Consider the following 20,393-nt stretch of genomic DNA (forward strand, 5'->3'; position numbering starts at 1 on the left):
AAAAAAAATCAGTCATTTTAACTTGTTAGATTTATAGGAGCACAACTTTCAAGCTGGAGGAGACACTGAAAACCTACTCCTGTTTTTTCACTTTGTAGATACAGAAGTGACTCTTTGAGTGTAATGAGAGGCTACAATGAGAATTCCGAGATTCACAGACATCACGACTTTCCAAAGCAAGACACTTAGCTAGGAAAAGATTCTTGACTTTCACCATGCTTCATTTCTTTAATAATCACCCAAATGGACTGGATTGATTTCTCATTTTATGGCATTTAAGATTGGCATTTAAATACCAAATGTATTTGGTTTTTTTTTAACATGAGCATACTAACATGCTAGCATTCTTCTTATCAAATAAGTCTTAGAAGCACATTTTGAGAATTAAATGGAGTCTTACCTGTAAGAGGCACCTTGACATCAAGGCCATAGAATAAAGGCAAGAGAGAAGAACAAGAATAGAAACAGAAACTGCAGAAGAAAAAGAAGAGGATTATGTAAATCTGAATTTCTGTAGTGCAATTCAGGTTGTATAAAACCTCAGCTTTTCCATATTGCTCAAATCTGATCATTTCTCACATACACACAAAGTACCTTTTATTTACAAAAACCATACCTTTTATTTCTTCACTGGTAAAGCAATACAATGAATAACTGGTGTTTCGCTAACATCGACTGATACATTTTAGAATTCTGAGAGGGTCTTACAGGTAATTGGTCTAAGCTCCGAATTTTATAAGTGAGGAAAATAAACAGAGAGCAGTTAATCAACAGACTAATTGCATACAATTTGATGGTACTGTGAAGCCTAGAGCTTAGACCTCCCGAGTCCTACTCTGCTTTGTGTTATTATCTCTATTTTTAATGTGTGAGAGTGTAATTAAAAGTGATCAAAGTGTATGCTTTATTACTCAACACTATCACTATTTGGTTACTATGGCAGAGCAGGAAGAATATTACTTTGCGGGGTAAACATAGGATTGCTTATCCACGGTGGGCACTCCTAGGAGGGAAATGGAACAGTATTAGTAATTACATTGGGGTACCAGGCATAACCTGGGTCTGTCCTGGGTGAGTGAGGGTATGTGGTCCTCCCACTGGTATGAACTACACTTCTATATCAGAGATAGCTTCAGACAGTGAACGTATGCTGTTGTTCCAGCTTGTCATGCTTCTGAGATAGATATCTCCTTATTTGACTCATAGAAGTTAAACAGAGTCCGAGCTGTCTCTCTCCACCAAGAACCTTCACCAGAGAAGCAAAAACTTGGATGGAAAACATGCTTTGTGTAGCACTGGTAGAAAACCAACTGTATAATAAAATCTTATAGGTCAGATCAGTGTTCTCAAATACTGATTTCCTTGGGGATTTACTCTTACAGAGTCATGAAGTCTCTTGGCTTGTTATAACCCTTCAGAAGCATTCTGTTGGACATGATAGTTTTGAATAGGTCCTGTATGGCAGTCTCATATTGGGCATATTATTTGCCTACTTCCTTTAATGGCTTGCTCACAAGGCTCTTGCTTCATGGTGGCAAAATTGCATGAACAAGTTATAAACATGGTTGAAGAGCTATGTATTAGTGACCAGTCTAATAGAATGAGGAGCAGACACTCTCTTTTCTTTTTCCCATTCCTTGAAGATGTGTAGTGACAGGATGTCACCTGTAGTGAGAGTGGATGAAGGAGGGAATGGAAGGCTTTCACAATTTCCATGAGATGGTCAGGTATCAGGGCTACCTTTCTGGGCATAAGGGATGCTTATCACTTGATTTATGATAAGAGTCTAAATTCTATGCCACATGGTGGGCAGGCTGTGGGCCTCAGGGTCAGACACCTGACCTCTGCTTTTGAGTTGCCATGGATGGATTATATGATTTTGTAAAGTTGTTTAATGTCTCCAAGCCATTTTTTCATTATCTGTATAAAAAGGGAACATAATATCTGATGTGTCTGTCTCAATAATCAGGAGAATCAAATGAGATGATGAATTTGGCAGTGCCTTGGAAAAAGTGAAGAGCAGCATGTAGGAAGCAATTTAGCTGTGTGCGTGCGAATTGAGGACTAAGAAGGAATATTGTATGTGTCCTGAGGGGGTGGTCACGTACCCCACAGGAAAGAATGAAGACTATCTCTGACATAAGTGATCGTTAGCCTTTTTACTATGCTTGTGGATAAGCAGAATTGAGGTCAAGTGAATAGAAGTCGCTTTAACAACCTCATCTCTCATTCAAACCTCTAATCAGAAACCAACTGGATTGCCTTTGAAATGGCTTAGTTTAGTACTACATATGGAATTTGCTGATTTAATAGCTAAATAATCCTCATTTTCTGTTAAGTACATTAACCTATTATAAATATTTAGGAAGTTCAGACCTGTAGAATGAAAAGTTCACCTACTTCAGCTAGGGTGGCGACATAAGTAGATATAAAAATAATTCCTTTTTCTGTTTTCCGTAAGTTATATGGGACTGAACTGAGTGAAGTTACTGGGGCAGAGCTGTCTTCTCTGCAATTTCCTCCCGGAGCCACTCCAGGACTGAGTGACTAGGACAAGGGTAGCCATTCAAACACATGGGAAATGGAAGGCATCAGTGGTGTCCTTTGACAGCCATGGAAACTGTGGATAATCCCTGCCTTCTTTGGGTCTTTCTGCCAAACAGTAGGAAACCAGACTCAGCTTTTAGCTTATTACACTTTGCCTTTGCCTCATTTAATCCCACAGAACTAAATAGCACAGTTCAGAAATGAGGAAAATTCAAACTTACAAGCTTACATAAGATATGCACTCCACATTTAGAAATTTTAAAAATTATACTTTAATTTGACTTATACTTTCTTAGCGTTTCCTAAGTTTCATGTAAGTGACTTCATTTTTTCCCTCATGGAACAGATGAGAGGAGATGAGGGAGAGTGTTACCACCCCTATATTGTAGATACAGCTTACACATGGTGGGTAAAGTCACTTACCCAAGCTTAAATAAATACATGAAGACTCAGCCTACATAAGAATCTAGGGGTCTGATTGTTTGGCTACTGGACCTTACCAACTTCCTCTGAGAAGGACAACTATGAAAGCAATTTGGGATGAACCAAATTCGAATCATTATCTTGGAAATGGAGGGTGGTTTACTATTTGCTCCTTGGGTGCCCATGGAAGATACTGCAAAACAACCATGATTTTTTGCAACACAGGGGTTCAGGCAGCTACTTCCAGTCAATGAGATCAGAACTCCAGAGAATGCCTCTTGCCATCTCTGCTGTGTCCCTTCTCAGGCCCAGGGGGCTCCTGGCATCTGAGGCAGGACAATTTTGTGTTAATTATGCAAGACTGGCAAACTCACTGCAGCCAAGCAGCACCCCTGCGCTAGTCCTCTCTCTTCCTCCAGAGCACACACATTTCCAAATGCCATCTTTACTCCCCAGGAGTGTTGGCTGACTAGGAAGAAGCAGTTCTTCTTTAGGACCACTGGGGAAATGACATGACGGCAAAATTTTCATGTGTCAATCTAAATTTCTGAACACATTATTTCAAAAAGGAAGGGGAAAGCAGAGTAATAAAACTAGAAGAAACTTTTGGAAAAGATGTGAAGATGGGAAAGGGAAAACTGAGGAAAGAAAACACTTACAGAAAAGAACAGGAATCAAAACAAAAGACAAAAATGTATAACTGAAAGCAGATGTTTTGCCAGAACCCTGGTGCCTGACTACAGGCAGAGCTTAACTATACCTGCCTACACACAACACACAATAGCTGAGAAGAAGGAAAACACAGCGAATGAAACCAAGACTACTGTCTGATCTAAAAAATAAAGATTGAAATACACACTGACGTTCACACATACCTTTTCTTCTAGGTCCTTTATCTGTCTTTTCTGGATGTCTGTTTTATCTTCTAAGTCACGAATTCTCTGCAAAAAGGGGGAAAAAACCCGAATGCTTTAAACGGTGTTAAGTTAAACAAGACCATTCATCAACCTAAAACACAGAACTTCCCATAAAAACATTAGCATCTGGAAATGTCATGTATACATTTTTCTATACCCAGTGGGTTATTGCATATTTCAAAAATTGCCTATACTCATATTGAAAATGATTGTCATTGACTGTATTTTAAAAATATTTGCTATCCTTTTTCCTCTGGGTCAATCTATCTCTGCAGACCTCTTCCCTGTGACAGAGGTATGGTTCTCACCCCACTGTCCTTGAGCTTGGTCAGTAGACCTGTTTTGGCCAGTGGAACATGAGTTGGGAATGAGATGTGGGAAAGTCACCTCTTTGTGGAGACAGCTGTGTGTCCCAGAGCTACAGAGAAAGAAAGACACTTTGTTGTAAACCATTTGGATTAAGGTTTTTGATTGTTTATTGCCTCATTTAAAAATGGCTAAAAGTGGCTCACACAAATGCCATTAGTTGCTGTTCTACTTTTTTTTCAACCTTATTTCAAATTTGTTTCAGGGTACGATCTTCTCATAAAACCAAACTGATCAATTTTCATAAAACAAAATTAGAGACTACACTTCAAAAAAAAAAAATCCAAAGAAGGAACTGATAACTTAGGGGAAAAAACAAACATTACAAGAATAGCACAAGCAATCCTGAAGATAAAAAATGCTCAGAAATGTCTTTGAAATTACAGTAAACTATAACAAAATTTCAGTAATTTGAATAGCACAGATTTGAAATCAACATTACATAGACACTAATTTGAAAGTGACAGAGGAGAATGAAAATGTTGGCTTAAAGCTCAATATTCAGAAAACAAAGATCATGGCATCCGGTCCCATCACTTCATGGCAAATAGATGGGGAAACAGTGGAAACAGTGACAGACTTAATATTTTTGGGCCCCAAAATCACTGCAGATGGTGACTGCAGCCATGAAATAGAAAGACGCTTACTCCTTGGAAGAAAAGTTATGACCAACATAGACAGCATATTAAAAAGCAGAGACTTTACGTTGCCAACAAAGGTCTGTCTAGTCAAGGCTATGGTTTTCCCAGTGGTCATGTATGGATGTGAGAGTTGGACTATAAAAAAGCTGAGCGCCGAAGAATCGATGCTTTTGAACTGTGGTGTTGGAGAAGACTCTTGAGAGTCCCTTGGACTGCAAGGAGATCCAACCAGTTCATCCTAAAGGAGATCAGTCCTGAATCTTCATTGGAAGGACTGATGTTGAAGCTCAAACTCCAATACTTTGGCCACATGATGCAAAGAGCTGACTCACTGGAAAAGACCCTGATGCTGGGAAATATTGAGGGCAAGAGGAGAAGGGGATGACAGAGGATAAGATGATGGGATGGCATCACTGACTCAACGGACCTGAGTTTGAGTAAACTCCGGGAGTTGGTGATGGACAGGGAGGCCTGGCGTGCTGCAGTCCCTGGGGTTGCAAAGAGTAGGACACGACTGAGCGACTGAACTGAACTGAACTGAACTGAATTTGTAAGTGAATAAAAGTTTTCAAATTTCCTTCTGGCAAATTAAAGGCCTTCGTGCTGTGATTCATGGGGTCGCAAGGAGTCGGACACGACTGAGCGACTAAACTGAACTGAATACATTCATAGCATAGGGTTACACAGTGTAGGCTTATAATTTAGTGCCTCTTTTGGGAATAATTAGAAAATGGAGAACTGGAGTCCAAGAAGAAAACAATGGAAGCTAAATGATGTGATAACATAGAAAGACCAGTTTTTACAGCGCAACGTGGGGAGACAAAAACGTAAGCTGGAACAAAGAACAGTTGAACTCGGAAACTATATCCTCTCTCTCTGAACAGTGGTTCTCAACTAGGGGTGATTTTGCACCCCAGGTGACATTTGGCAATATCTGGACATTTTTAAGTTAGTTAAAGTGATTTTAGTATATTCACAAAGTTGTGCAACCATCACCAATAATTATCCAGACAGTTTCAAATCACATGTGATCACCAGTGACAACCAGCATCTAAGGGGCAGAGGCCAGGAATGCTCTAAATATCCTGCAGTACACAGATCACTCCCTGCCAACTTCCACCAAGAGGAATCATCAGACCCAAAATGTCAGTCAGGCTGAGATTGAGAAATCCTGCTTTAAACGAAAGGGGGTGAGGTTTCTGCAGGAGAGGAGGGTGTGTTTTTTTAGAAGGACTGTGAAATTATGTGACAATGAATGCTGATGTGTGTGACAATGAATGACAAATAAATGTGTGTGATGTGTGTGTTTGTATGTATTTCCACAGTGCTGCTTATGCTCCAAAGCTACACAGTGAAAGAATAAACTTGTTAGATATTTCTACCTTGAGCGTGCAAGTATTTTCTTGATATAGTCTATTGGATGTGGAGGCAAGCCGTACATCAATTAAATCATGGGCATGAGAGATTAGTGTAGTCTCTACTCAGCCTCCAAGTCTGTGCTTGCTGGGCACCTGCTTAAATGTTCAGGACTGTGTTGGATGTAATGGAGAACACAAGCAAGGTGTCACGTAGTTCCTGATCTCAAAGAACCATCACATCCAGATGGGGAGATAAAAATGGAAAACACAGGAAAAAACAGATTATGTAGAAAGGGAAAACAGGGCAAAACTAAGCATAATTTCATCACCAATCTCTAATACCTTGTACAGTGCTTAGTTGCACAAAGGAGCTGCCTATACATATGTATTAAATGAGTTAGGTTTGCTCCATTGTGTGCTGTGGACTTTATTTCTTTTTCCTTCCCAACTTTTCCCAGACTGCCATCTGATCTAAGAGCAAACCCTGTAGAGTCCAAAACAGATCTCTTTTCTACCAAGTAGGAAACCTTCTACTGCTCTGAAGTATACCAAGTCCCCCATCAGAACTGTGAGAGGTTACTGCCTGCTCTTCCTGCTTCTGATCTTCTGCATCCTACACCCATCTACAGCAGCCAGTATAAACTCTTAGAACGTGAAATGGTAGGCTTCCTTGGCAGTCCAGTGGTTAAGATTCTGTGCTTCCAATGCAAAGGGTGTGGGTTCGATCCCTGGTCAAGAACTAAGATCCCATATGCCACGTGCCACAGCCAAAAAAATATCACACACACACAAAATAAAGAATGTGAAATGATCACAGCAGTCCTTGAGTTTTAAGGGGCAAGGAAGAGGAAGAAGGTAGAGTCAGCCAAGTTGCTCTTAGAATAAAACCCGAACTTCGTCAGGCCCAGCTCGATCTAGCCCTGTCTTACCTCTACAGATTCACCTCACAGTCACCTTTCTTCAGCTCCACGACCTCCTGCCATATTGGCCTTCTCTCTGCTCCTTGAATATCCCAAACATTCCCACAATAGAGACTTAGCTCCTGCTGATCCTAAATTCTGGCCACCTTGCCAAGATCTCTGTGTGGCTGACTCTTTGGGATTTCAACATCTTCAGACCAGCCAGTTTAGAGTGGTTAATCCTACTCCCAAGCTCGCTCTCTCACACAGAGCACACACACAGAGACGCATGCATATGTCTTCAGAGCACTCTCTGAAACTGCCTTGGCCGGTGCTTGTTTGCCTTGTCACTCTGTCTCTCTTCACCTGCAGGACACGTGAGAGAAGTGACCTTTATGTCTTTGTCCGACATCACATTCCCAAGCACCCAGCACAGGCAGGCCCTCAGTAACTGGTCTTGAACGAGTGTATAAAAGGGTATGGGATATATATATTTTTCCAGTAATAAGTGATTCATTGTTTTCATCTGGGAGAGCATCCTGCAGGAGATAGACCTTACACTGGGATTAGAAAAATGAGAACATTTGGATAAATGCAGCCGACTTTGAAGGGCATTTGGGGGTCAGTAGTCAGGCAAATGAAGGCTTAGAAGTGGAAAATCATAGCCTCAAGGGTAAAGGAAGAGTTCTGCACAAATAGAGGAACGTAAGCTCTGGAGATCATCTTAAATCCAGTTTTTAGGGGAGGGGTAGCCAGCTACTGACCACCCCCTCGGAGAAGACAATGACAACCCACTCCAGTACTCTTGCCTGGAAAATCTCATGGACGGAGGAGCCTGGTAGGCTGCAGTCCATGGGGTCGCTAAGAGTCGGACACGACTGAGCGACTTCACTTTCACTTTTCATTTTCATGCATTGGAGAAAGAAATGGCAACCCACTCCAGTGTTCTTGCCTGGAGAATCCCAGGGACGGGGGAGCCTGGTGGGCTGCCGTCTATGGGGTCGCACAGAGTCGGACACGACTGAAGTGACTTAGCAGCAGCAGCAGCAGCAGCCAGCTACTGAAGGACCTAGAGATTTCTGCATGACTAGACTCAACTGGAAAGTGGGATCATGGAAGCTTTTGAGGAAGAAGGTACCATCAGAAAAGGTGAGAAGGACAAAGAAAACCCCAGCGTTTTCAGCCTGAGTGCTTTGAGATATGGTAGTTCCACTAAACAAGACAGGCAGATGGGGAGAGAAGAGAGAAGCAAAGATAAGAACGCGTGTTCAGGTATGTTTCGCATGAGTTCACTTTGAAACATTCAAACAGAAATGTCTAGTAAGTGGTGAGTGATAGGTTGTATAATTTAGACTGCCTTGCAAATTTATGTATGACAAATCCTGTCCAATGTCTGCTGGAATAACTCTCTCAAATCAAAGCTACTGATTGAAAGGGAAAAAAGAGTAATAAATAACTGGAAAGGCATATTCTAATGAATATCTGTTGGGGAGACAGAAAATGTCAATGAAATTATGAGACTTAAAAATTTGTTGTTGTTGTTCAGTTGCTCTGATGTGTCTGACTCTTTGTGACCCCCTGGACTGCAGCATGCCAGGCTTCCCTGTGCTTCACCATCTCCTGGAGTTTGCTCTAACTCAAGTTCATTGAGTTGGTGATGCCTTCCAAACATTTTGTCCACTGTTGTCTCCTTCTCCTCCTGCCTTCTATCTTTCCCAGCATCAGGGTCTTTTCAAATGAGTCAGTTCTTTGCATCAGGTGGCCTAAGTATTGAAGCTTCAGCTTCAGCATCAGTCTTTCCAATGAATATTCAGGACTTATTTCCTTTAGGATTGACTGGTTGGATCTCCTTGCAGTCCAAGGGTCTCTCAAGAGTCTTCTCCAACACCACACAGTTCAAAAGCATCAATTCTTCAGTGTTCAGCCTTCTCTATGGTCCATACATGACTACTGGAAAACCACTGCTATGAATATACAGATCTTTGTCAGCAAAGTAATGTCTCTGCTTTTTAATACCGTAAGTTTGTAATAGCTTTTCTTCCAAGAAGCAAGCATCTTTCAATTCCACAGCTGAAGTCACCATCTGACTTTGATTACCATCTTTGAACACCATCTGATACTGTAGCCCAAGAAAATAAAGTCTGTCATTGTTTCCATTGCTTCCCCATCTATATGCCATGAAGTGATGGGACAAGATGCCATGATCTTTGTTTTTTGAATGTTGAGTTTTAAGCCAGCTTTTTCACTCTCCTCTTTCACTTTCATCAAGAGGCTCTTTTGTTCCTCTTCACTTTCTGCCATAAGGGTGGTGGCATCTGTATATCTGAGGTTATTGACATTTCTCTTGGCAATCTTGATTCTAGCTTATGATTCACCCAGTCTGGCATTTCACATGATGTACTCTGCATATAAGTTAAATAAGCAGGATGACAATATACAACCTTGACGCACTCCCTTTCCAATTATGAACCAGTCTGTTTTTCCATGTTCAGTTCTAACTGTTGCTTCTTTATCTGCATACAAGTTTCTCAGGAGGCAGGTAAGGTGGTCTGGTACTTCCATTTCTTTAAGAATTTTCCACAGTTTGAGGTGACCTACACAGTCAAAGGCTTTAGTGTAGTCAATGAAGCAGAAGTAGATGTCTACCTGGAATTCTCTTGGCTTTTCTATGATCCAGTGAAAGTGAAAGTTGCTCAGTCATGTCCAACTCTTTGAGACTGCATGGACTGCTCCTCTGTCCATGCAATTTTCCAGGCAAGAATATTGGAGTGGGTTGCCATTTCCTTCTCCAGAGGATCTTTCCGACCCAGGGATGGAACCTGGGTCTCCTGCATTGCAGGCAGAGTCTTAACCATCTGAGCCACCAGGGAAGTGCTACGGTCCAATGGAAGTTGGCAATTTGATCTCTGTTTCTTCTGCCTTTTCTAAATCCAGCTTGTACCTATGGAAGTTCTTGGTTCACGTACTATTGAAGCCTAGCTTGGAGGATTTTGAGCATTACTTTGCTAGCATGTGAAATGAGTACAATTGTGCAGTAGTTTGAACATTCTTTGGCAATACCCTTCTTTTGGACCGGAATGAAAACTGAGCTTTTCCAGTCCTGTGGCTACCACTGAGTTTTCCAAATTTGTTGGCATACTGAGTGCACCACTTTAACAGCACCATCTTTTAGGATTTGAAATAGCTCAGCTGGAATTCCATCACCTCCACTAGCTTTGTTCGTGATGATACTTTCTAAGGTCCATTTGACTTCACACTCCAAGATGTCTAGCTCTAGGTGACTGATCACACCATTGTGGTTATCTGGGTCATCAAGATCTTTTTTGTATAGTTCTTCTGTGTATTCTTACCACCTCTTCTTGATATCTTCTGCTTCTTTAGGTCCAGACCATTTCTGTCCTTTATTGTGTCCATCTGTGCATGAAATGTTCCCTTGGTATCTCTAATTTTCCTGAAGAAATCTCTAGTCTTTCCCCTTCTATTGTTTTCCTCTATTTCTTTGCACTGTTCACTTAGGAAGGCGTTCTTATCTCTCCTTGCTATTCTTTAGAACTCTGCATTCAGATGGATATATCTTTCCTTTTCTCCTTGGTAAAAGGCAACAGAAACTTAAAATTATAATGCACCTAACAGCTCAGACCAGATTAACTTAAATGGAACCTTCTCTTTTGGGAGTAAAGTACTTTAGCTGATTGAAGAGACACTTAAAAGCATTGACAAAGTTTTAATCATAAATACATCTAGATAACTATTTGTCCATCTTAAAAATAAACACTTCTACAGTTCTATGACACACCTCCCACTTTGCTGAAATTAATTAAATGCTATTGCATTCAAAGAAATATTTATTTAGAGGATAAGTTCATTCCCTTAGAGAAGCAATGATTCTATTGAGTCTATTATTAAATGCTTTAAAAACTCTCTTCAGAGTTGAAATCCAAAACTTTATGATGGAATCTCAAGAAACCAATGCACGTGTTTATTATCTTTGGAACAAAATGGCTTCAGAGTTTCCTGTTCACTTGGGAAATTTATTAGCCTATAAAGATCCACAAAATTCCTGGCTACAACTGAAGTGTGATAAATGTCATGTTCCTCATAAACTGTTCTTACTGGTGTCATAAAATAACCCCTGTTCCTTTTCTACTCACCTTGATCTCTAATGACCACATGATTCTCACCTCTTGTATAGCCCATCTGGATTTCATACCAGTTGCTTATTACAGCTTATGAGTACCAAGTACACTAGCCTGGAACTTTCAATTCTGGAATTATTACAGAATCTGCTTTTTGACCAGGACCCTAGTCTTTGCCTGCCAAGGTCTGATATGAACAAATAGTTGAAATTAAGAATGCTGGCTATAAGTTAATACTGGGTGTTTATTTTGAGCCTTGCTGGTCTAGAAAAGTCGTATAAATGATGTGACTCAAGCTGTGGACAGTACAGTGCAACGTTTATGTGCACTAGCCTTGCACGTAGGTTGATCTGGGTTGTAATTCTTGCTCTGTGGCTTGCTATCTGTCATCTTGGGCAATGACTTAAGCACTTTTTTCTTCAGTACCATGATCTCTTTACATTGTAATAATAAGAATACTTACAGTTGTGGGCTGTTGTGAGGATTAAATAAAATGATGGAAGGAGAGCCCTTAATTTAGTTTCTGACCTACAGCAAATGCCAGTAAATCAGAGGTGGCTTCCAGGCTTTATTGTTGCTGCTGCTGTTTATTCTGGGAATAAAGAGAAAGGCCCTTGTTCCCTTTCACCCTCTTCTGATGATTCCATCAGGTTTGGTTATGGACTGGGGTGAAAAACAGCATGATCTCTGTCCTGGAAAAAATCCCGAAGAGTCCCTTCCCAGGAAAAGGGACATGATCAGGTTCCATGAAATTCAAAGGGTATTATTTCATGGCAAAGTTGTTGCAAAAACAGTAGCATGACACAGTGCTTCTGAACTGCCAATTTTCTTCAGATTAATTCATTAAGAACTCATCACCCTGTTTCTGAGTGTAGGTATAAAACAGCAGCTATTTGTTTTACTCTCTGAAAACAGCTTCTAGCTCTCAGGATTCTTCATACCCACATCAACACTCTGTACTAAGAACTAGGTCCCATGTGCTTAGCACCATCCAACACAGATGTAGTAACTCCATCCTCACCTGATGGGCCTGCTGTAAGAGCTCCATTCTCTCCTGAAGAATCTGACAGTCGTACTCTCTGCTCTTCCTCAGCATCTGCCGCCGTAACTTTTCCACTGCTGTCCTCAGCTCCTCCTGCTGCTTTTCACTTAATAATTCACCAAATTTAATAACAGTTTCTTGCTGCAGAGCATTGTACAAAGTTGCTTCTAGTTCCTGGATTCTCTGGAAAATAGAAAACTTTGGAGTTTAGTATCTTACATGTGGTGTATAAACATACACGTGTGTATATGGGGAGGGATATATTATTTTACTCTCACATGACCATAGCAACAAAATGAATGTCAAAGCTTATCCAGCTTAAATATCCTTTTGTTGAGTCCCTTTATAAGATGCAATAAGGGTCAGCTAGCCAAAATGTACGGAGAAGGCAATGGCACCCCACTCCAGTCCTCTTGCCTGGAAAATCCCATGGACGGAGGAGCCTGGTGGGATGCAGTCCATGGGGTCGCTACAAGTCAGACACGACTGAGTGACTTCCCTTCCCCTCTTCCCTTTCATGCATTGGAGAAGGAAATGGCAAGCCACTCCAGTGTCCTTGCCTGGAGAATCCCAGGGACGGGGGAGCCTGGTGGGCTGCCGTCTATGGGGTCGTAGAGTCGGACACGACTGAAGTGACTTAGCAGCAGCAGCAGCCAATATGTAAACTTCCCTGATGGAGGGGAATTTGTTCTTTTTTCTGGATCCTGTCTATTTCACATACTTTTCCTTTTCAGGAAGTCCTTACCTTGTTATAACCGTATGTCCTTCTATTCTCAAAGGTAGCTGAGAATAAATTTGTTCTCTCTTTCATTTGACAGATATTTAGAGATATCTATTGTGGCAGTATATTATTTAGAAATAAACACTGCAAAGTGGTCCATGTTAGAATACTTGAAATTGGAAGTATTCCACACTCACATACACAGTGCCACCTCTCTCCAAATGACACACCTCTGAAGATGGCTTTAGCGTCTCCATTTTTTTCTTAAAAATTGGGAAACAGAGCCTAAGACCCTTTGGAATTGGTCTGTTTTTTAATACTCTGAGATTTGTAGTTGCTCTAGCTGGAGAAGGCACTGGCGACCCACCCCAGTACTCCTGCCTGGAAAATCCCATGGATGGAGGAGCCTGGTGGGCTGCAGTCCATGGGGCCACTAAGAGTCGGACATGACTGAACGACCTCACTTTCACTTTTCACTTTCATTGATTGGAGAAGGAAATGGCAACCCACTCCGGTGTTCTTGCCTGGAGAATCCCAGGGACAGAAGAGCCTGGTGGACTGCTGTCTATGTGGTCGCACAGAGTTGGACACGACTGAAGCGACTTAGCAGCGGCAGCAGCTAGCTGTAAAATGCCTCCTCGAGGCTTTTCTTTTTTAGATGAAGAGTCTACAGCTTTGTACAGCCCAGTTTTCTTTTCTTTCACATGCTTCAGATACAGTTACCACAATCTATAATCTTATCCCCTCGACTCTGACAGAGGTGAAAGGACATTGCCTGGAAAGGGATGTCCTCCAGGCTCCTGTCCTGGACTAAGTAGGTTGCCTTACCTTTTAAAAGTTAAAGTCTTCAGTCCTGGGACACACCCACATGGTCTAAGGTTATCATGTGTAGGTAGAGGAGGCAAGGTTGAAAGGGTAGGAAGGGAGGGAAAAATCACCTCCTTCTTTATTCTCTAAGCAGAGGGCAACTCCCCTTCCCCATCACACAGCACTCAGAATCTCTTACTCAACTTAGAGGGGGAGTACCAACTCATCTTTGTTATCATCAGGGGCTAAGTGCTTCACTCTTTTCCCAAGAGCAATTCAGGTTGCTTCCAGGAAAGCATTATAAAAACTTTTAAGTTTCCTCTTTTTGTCTTGAGTCATTACACTGTGTTACGGTGGGGGGTGGGGTGGTACCCACCCAGAGAGAAGAAATCCAAGCTGCAGTCCAGCATTAAGAATGATGCTTTATGAATTTGGTACAGGGGAGTGGATCAAATGTGCTCCTGAGTCAGCATAATCTGGAGGAGAGAGAAAGGTACAGCCCATTTCCCCCATATAGCCTTACTCACTGTGGCTGGATTCTGGTAGTTATGGCCACAATGTCTGGAGTCAAACCTAAGCACTACCTACTCACTTTCCAAGCTGGGCCAGGGTGTTCCTCTCTCTAAGCCTTCATTTTCTCATATGCAATATAGAAATAATAATATTCCCTATACCTCATAGGGTTGTTGTAAGAAATAAATGAATTGAAAATATGTATCATGTTACATACATTATTATTCTACCCCTAGATTAGGATCCCCAACAATCAGATTTAATAAAATTTCTCTGTAATCAACACTGTTGTCCAGTCTGTCTTTCATTTAAATATTATTTAACAACATAATTAAACTGTTTGAAAAATGAGTTACAATGAAATATTTATTAACTATTATAATAGTATTATAACAGCAAACAGCTAGAGATGTACATTTGGTCTAAAATGAGAACTGGAAACCACTGGATAAGCGAGCTGCATGTTGCGGTCTATTCACATACATGACATGACAAATTACACAGGATGCTTTACTACAGAGCATATAACCATCCACACTCAGGGTATCTGGAATGTCTCTTGTACCTACCATATATGCTTGGTCAAGGGCTTGTTTCCTGTAGTCTAGCTCCTCCTCCAGATAGCCTTTGATTTTGCAGAATTGTTCCTAGAAAAAATGTCCACATTAGTAGATAGAGTCAGCTTAGTTAACAAGAAAGTGATATCTAAATTGTATTGATTAACGTTTTCTCTAATTCCACTGTAAGACAAATCACTAGTCTTTGTAGGGTCAGAGATCTTGTCTTTCAGGGAAATACTTCAACTTTTACAATTTCACACAGGGGATGTAAAAATCAGTGGAAAGAAGCATAAAATGACAATCCACATGGAATGTCTCAAAGAATTTTCATATCAATTTAAGAGTATGCCACTAAGGATAGATTTTTTTTGTTTGTTATGGCTTCACTGCGTGACATGTAGGATCTTGTTTCCCTGACCAGGGATCGAACAGGAGACCCTTGCAGTGGAAGTAGAGTCTTAAACAATGGACTGCCAGGGAAGTCCCTAAGGATAGATTTTTGACAAGATAAATGCTATGCTGCTGATGCTGCTAAGTCACTTCAGTCGTGTCTGACTCTGTGTGACTCCATAGACGGCAGCCCACCAGGCTTCCCCGTCCCTGGGATTCTCCAGGCAAGAACACTGGAGTGGCTTGCCATTTCCTTCTCCAATGCATGAAAGGGAAAAGGGAAAGGGAAGTCGCTCAGTCGTCTCCAACTCTTCTCAACCCTATGGACTGCAGCCTACCAGGCTCCTCCGCCTATGGGATTTTCTAGGCAAGAGTACTGGAGTGGATTGCTATTGCCTTCTCCAAGATAAATGCTATAGATGCTAACTGATAAGCATATCTGTGTAAATATACTATGATAGTATATTTTTAAAAGAATGTTATGAAATGTAATAGAGCAGAGTTGTATAATAAGAAACTTAATTTATTCAAACTCAACTATCATTAGCAAACGCAAAGCTAGATAGTAATTCAGAGAGTGGGAGCGATTCCTCCCACACTGCTACTTAATGAGTGAGTGTCTGCTCTTGCTATAAAGCCAGGGTGATCCAGGAGATGTAAAGTGATGTTACCTTGCTTGTCCTCAGTTTCTGTGTGGTTCTCATATTTCAAGTATCCTGTCATTTGCATTAAAAAATATATCCTTGTACAGAACATAGCCCTAAGCACAAGTTAATTCTTTCTTTGTATGCTTAACAAGGAACAAGGGTCTCTTCCAATGCTGAAGGTAAACTTGACTGCACCAACTTTTTTTTTCCTGTTTTTATTTTTTATTTTTGGGTGTGCTGGGTCTTTGTTGCTGGGTCACCTTGACTTTCTCTAGTTGCGGTGAGCGGGGGCTACTCTTCGTTGTGGTACATGGGCTTCTCATTGAGGTGGCTTCTCTTGTTGCGGAGCATAGGCTCTAGGGCACACGGGCTTCAGCAGCTGCGGCTCTTGGACTCCAGAGCACAGGCTCAGTAGTTGTGGCACATGGGCTTACTTGCTCAGCAGTATGTGTAGTGTTCCTGGACCAGGGATCAAACCTGGGTCCTCTGCATTGGCAGGGATTCTTATCCACTGCACCACCACAGAAGTTCTGCATTGATTTCGAGAGAGCATATGTCTGCATGCAGTTTTGCTGTTGACTTCCAGCTGATTACATCTGAGCTCCAGTGCCTAGAACAGTGCCTGTAACAATCTGATTGCCTAATTAAAATTTTTGTATTTAAAGTGTTCAAGGGTATTTTGAATATAGACAGTGCTTGTTAAATCTTTAGACTTTAGAGCCTAACTGGTTGGTAAAATGTAAGTTCTGTGTAAAATATCAGCAAATTTTACAAATTTGCAAGCTGTCACATGCTATAGAAATTCAAGTTGTTTTTACTATAAGATCTTCCAACCTAACAGGAATCGCTGCCTGTTTTTTAGTAATAGTGACAGCAGTAATGACGGTACTATTATAAAATTCTATGCGTTGCTCTATGTTAATAAGGACCAATTCCCAGGCTGGGTGATTTAAACAAAAGTTAACTGTGGCAAAATACATATAATATAAAGTCTATAATCATAACCATTTTGGTGTGCAGTTCAGTAGTGTTAAGTATATTCACAAGGTTATGAGACCAATCTCCAGGATTCGTTTTATCTGCAAAATTGAAACTCTGTACCTATTAAACAAGTGCCCATTTCTCCCTCTTAGTTCCTGACAACCATTATTGTGTCTTCTGTTTCTATGAATTAGACTACTCCAGGTACCTTATGTAAGTAGAATCACACAGCATCTGTCTTTGTGTGATTGACTTATTTCACTTAGCATATGTCCTCAAAGTTCAGTCATGGTGTAGCATGTAGGAGAATGTCCTTCCTTTTTAAAGGCTGAATAATATCCCATGGATGTATATACCACATTTTGCTTATCCCTTCATCCACTGATACAGACACTTGGGTTGCTTCCATGTTTAAGTTATAGCGAATAATGCTGCTTTTGAACACAAAAATTTCTTCAAGAGCCCACTTTCAATTATTATGGGTATATACCCAGAAGTGGTGTTGCTGTGTCACATGGTAATTCCATTTTGAATTTTTTGAGCAATCACTAAGCATACTGCTTTTCATAGCAGCTGTACCATTTTATACTCCCAGCAATATTGCATAGGGTTCCAATTTCTCCACATCTTCATCATTGTATGTTACCATTTTGTTTTGTTTTTAGTAGCAGCCATCTTAACGGGAGCGAGATGGCTTGGAGATTTTTAATACCAAAGTCATACCCATAATTTCTGTAATGTTTACTATAATTATATATGGTAGAAAAATTATTTAGCCTAAGGAAAAAAACATCTAACTGGATTTTCTTCAGCATTAGTTTTGGAAATACTACAAAATTACAATGTGACATTTTTAGAGAACATAGCTTGAAATTGAGGGGTATTTCAATTATTCTTTGTTTTTATGATACCTCATCTTTACTTACCATGTCACTTTCCAATTCCATCATTTTCTGGTGCAGGGCAGCCTCTGCTCCTTCAATTTGCTGGATCCACTATGGAGTGAAGCAGACACAGGGTTTGACATGACTGCTTGATGTGGTCTAGATGGTACTATCTCCTGAGCTGCTGTTTTTTCTGCTATCTCAGAAAGTAGACTCAGAACTGAAGTTCTTAGTCTATCTACTAAATGCATTTTATCTTGGTGCATTTTATCTCTTAGCTCAGAAGCAAGTTATAATTTTCCCCTCATTCATTAATTCACTATTCATTCAACAAATGCCTTCATTGTTATCCACCATGTGTCAGGCAGTGCGCTAGGTACCAGGGATGTGAGGGTGAATAAGAAACACAGAATCTGCCCTCATGGGAGATTGCCATGAGAGGCTTTCTTGGAAGTGACATTGCACTGAAGTGTAAAAAATGAGTCAGAGATGACCAGGCAAAAGTGAGGGGCAAGTTCCAAGCTGAAGGTACGTCTAATTCTCCATGACTGGAGGGAGCACAAGGAAAGAAAGAACAACAGGTGAGATGGAGAAATGGCAGTTTTTCAGTGTATGAAACTGATCACAGCTACAGGTTGAAGAATCATTTTGTTGAGTAGAGACACATTTTAAATCACACAGAGAATTTACTTTCTTAATACTTAGAATATATTGTTCTAAGTATTAGAACATAAACATTAGATGGCATTAATATTAGCACTGATCAACACCCTGAATAAATTCAGACTTCGAATAATATAGTGTGAGCCTACCACATATATGGTTTCAGAGAATAAATTATTATAATGGGTCTTCACGAAGTTAACCAACAGCTTATCCCCCCGGGAGGCAACCAGGCAAAATAGTTAAGTGTGTGGGTCCTAGAGATCAACTTTGTTGTTGCTCAGTCAACCCCATGAACTGCTGGGCCTCCCTGTCGGCCTCTCTGTCCTTTACCATCTCCCGGGAGTTTGTTCAAACTCATGTCCATTGAGTTGGTGATGCCATCTAACCATCTCATTCTCTGTCATCCCCTTCTCCTCCTGCCTTCAAATCTTTCCCAGCTACCTTGGGTCTAATCCCAATCTTAGCTTTTCACAGCTGTGTGGGCTTGAAACATTACCTGGTTACTCTTAGTCTCAACTTTCTTATCTGTGAAATGGGATTAATAAGAATGTGAAGAGTAAAGAAGGTAATTAACCTAAGGCCCTATTCACAGTGTATTGCATCTACTAGGTACTCAACAGGATTCTAGTTTTTTTTTGTTAACATTCATTTTTGTACTTCTGTACTGTTAGAAATTTGCGTCACTACTCGCTATTTTTCTTGGTTTATTTGTGATAAATTATGCGGTGTACTGAACATTTTTCTATATATTAAAGCCTTGATATTCACAAGGGCTACCACTAACAGCTGTTTGGCTGTAAGGAACATGGGGAAATACAAAAAGACATGGAGACTGGAGAGATGCTAGTCTCTCAGCTCTTCAACATATGCAGAACTTCCCTCATGAAACAAATTTCAGTCCAAAGTCATGGGTTCCTTGTACACAGCCTCATATTGCAATTGTGTACCACCTAGTTTTATTAAAATGCTCCCTCTGGCTTGCTGCCCACTTACCATTGAGAAACAAATTCTCTTGTACATCATGTTTTTAAGAGAACTGTCAAATGAAGAAGTCTCTGCCTTTCATAGAAACTTCCCCAAGTTTTCTTTGCAGTCCTAAAGTGACTTTTCTTTCAATAAAGAAAAGCCCTTTACAACCCCAACTGGATGAAATGCTCTGGCTATCACTGCCAAATAAATGTAGCAGAACTGGTGGTAAGACTGTGTTTTCTTTATTATTGTATCACTGGAACAGTGTCTTCATGAATTCACTCATTCAGTAAATGCTGATTGATCTCTTACTAAATATGCTGGGCTGGAAAACCAGGAAAACAAAGAGTGGAAAACAGAATCCAGAGTTGCCCTCATGGAACTCATAATCTAGTGAACAACAGCATAAGTTAAAATAAAAAGGAAAAAGGTGTTTGTGTTATAGTTGTTAAAATCTAGGGTAACAGAAGCACAGGTCACTGTAGGAACACAGAGAAAGAAGACCTAACTAGACTTGGGTGAGTAGGAAGGCTTCCCCATGTATGGGAGGGTCTGATGATTAATATTTAGCCAGACAAAGGTAAAAAAGGGAAGAAGGGAAAGCTTGACAAAACCAATCGTGGAAAGGACCAAGGGGTAGAAATATGTATAGGTAGACAGAGTTAAAGAACAAATTCCAGATATTTCCCATGAAATACTTCAGGATGTATTCCAAACACTTCAGGTCTTAAAAAAGAATACAACCACAAGGCCATTTCCACACTGCAAACTTAACGTTAATTCCTTTTATCATCTGATACCTGGTCCATATTAAAACTTCCCTAGTTTTCAGCAAAATGTTGCTTTTTTCACACTTGGTTTGCTTGAATCAAGATGTAAAAAAGGATCGTTTCAATATTTCTTAAGTATCTTTTTATGTTATAGAA

The 20,393-nt window shown here is 40.5% G+C and overlaps 1 protein-coding gene across 3 annotated transcripts in view; it reads right to left on the reverse strand.

The window, feature by feature from the left end:
• The window catches only part of JAKMIP2 (janus kinase and microtubule interacting protein 2), a 190,536-nt gene that overhangs the window by 8,670 nt on the left and 161,473 nt on the right, over positions 1-20,393 (reverse strand). For 2 of the 3 annotated variants that reach the window (XM_070374897.1, XM_070374895.1), the window contains 5 exons: positions 17,875-17,943; positions 14,940-15,017; positions 12,309-12,512; positions 3,846-3,911; positions 401-471 (listed from right to left, as the gene is read on the reverse strand). In XM_070374897.1, the coding sequence (XP_070230998.1) occupies positions 421-471; positions 3,846-3,911; positions 12,309-12,512; positions 14,940-15,017; positions 17,875-17,943 (468 nt within the window). In that variant the 3' untranslated portion in view covers positions 401-420. The remainder of the gene's footprint in view (positions 1-400; positions 472-3,845; positions 3,912-12,308; positions 12,513-14,939; positions 15,018-17,874; positions 17,944-20,393) is intronic. The other variant, XM_070374896.1, reaches the window with a different exon arrangement.

Source organism: Bos mutus, chromosome 7, assembly GCF_027580195.1.
Source record: "Bos mutus isolate GX-2022 chromosome 7, NWIPB_WYAK_1.1, whole genome shotgun sequence".
In the NCBI taxonomy this organism is placed as follows: Eukaryota; Metazoa; Chordata; class Mammalia; order Artiodactyla; family Bovidae; genus Bos; species Bos mutus.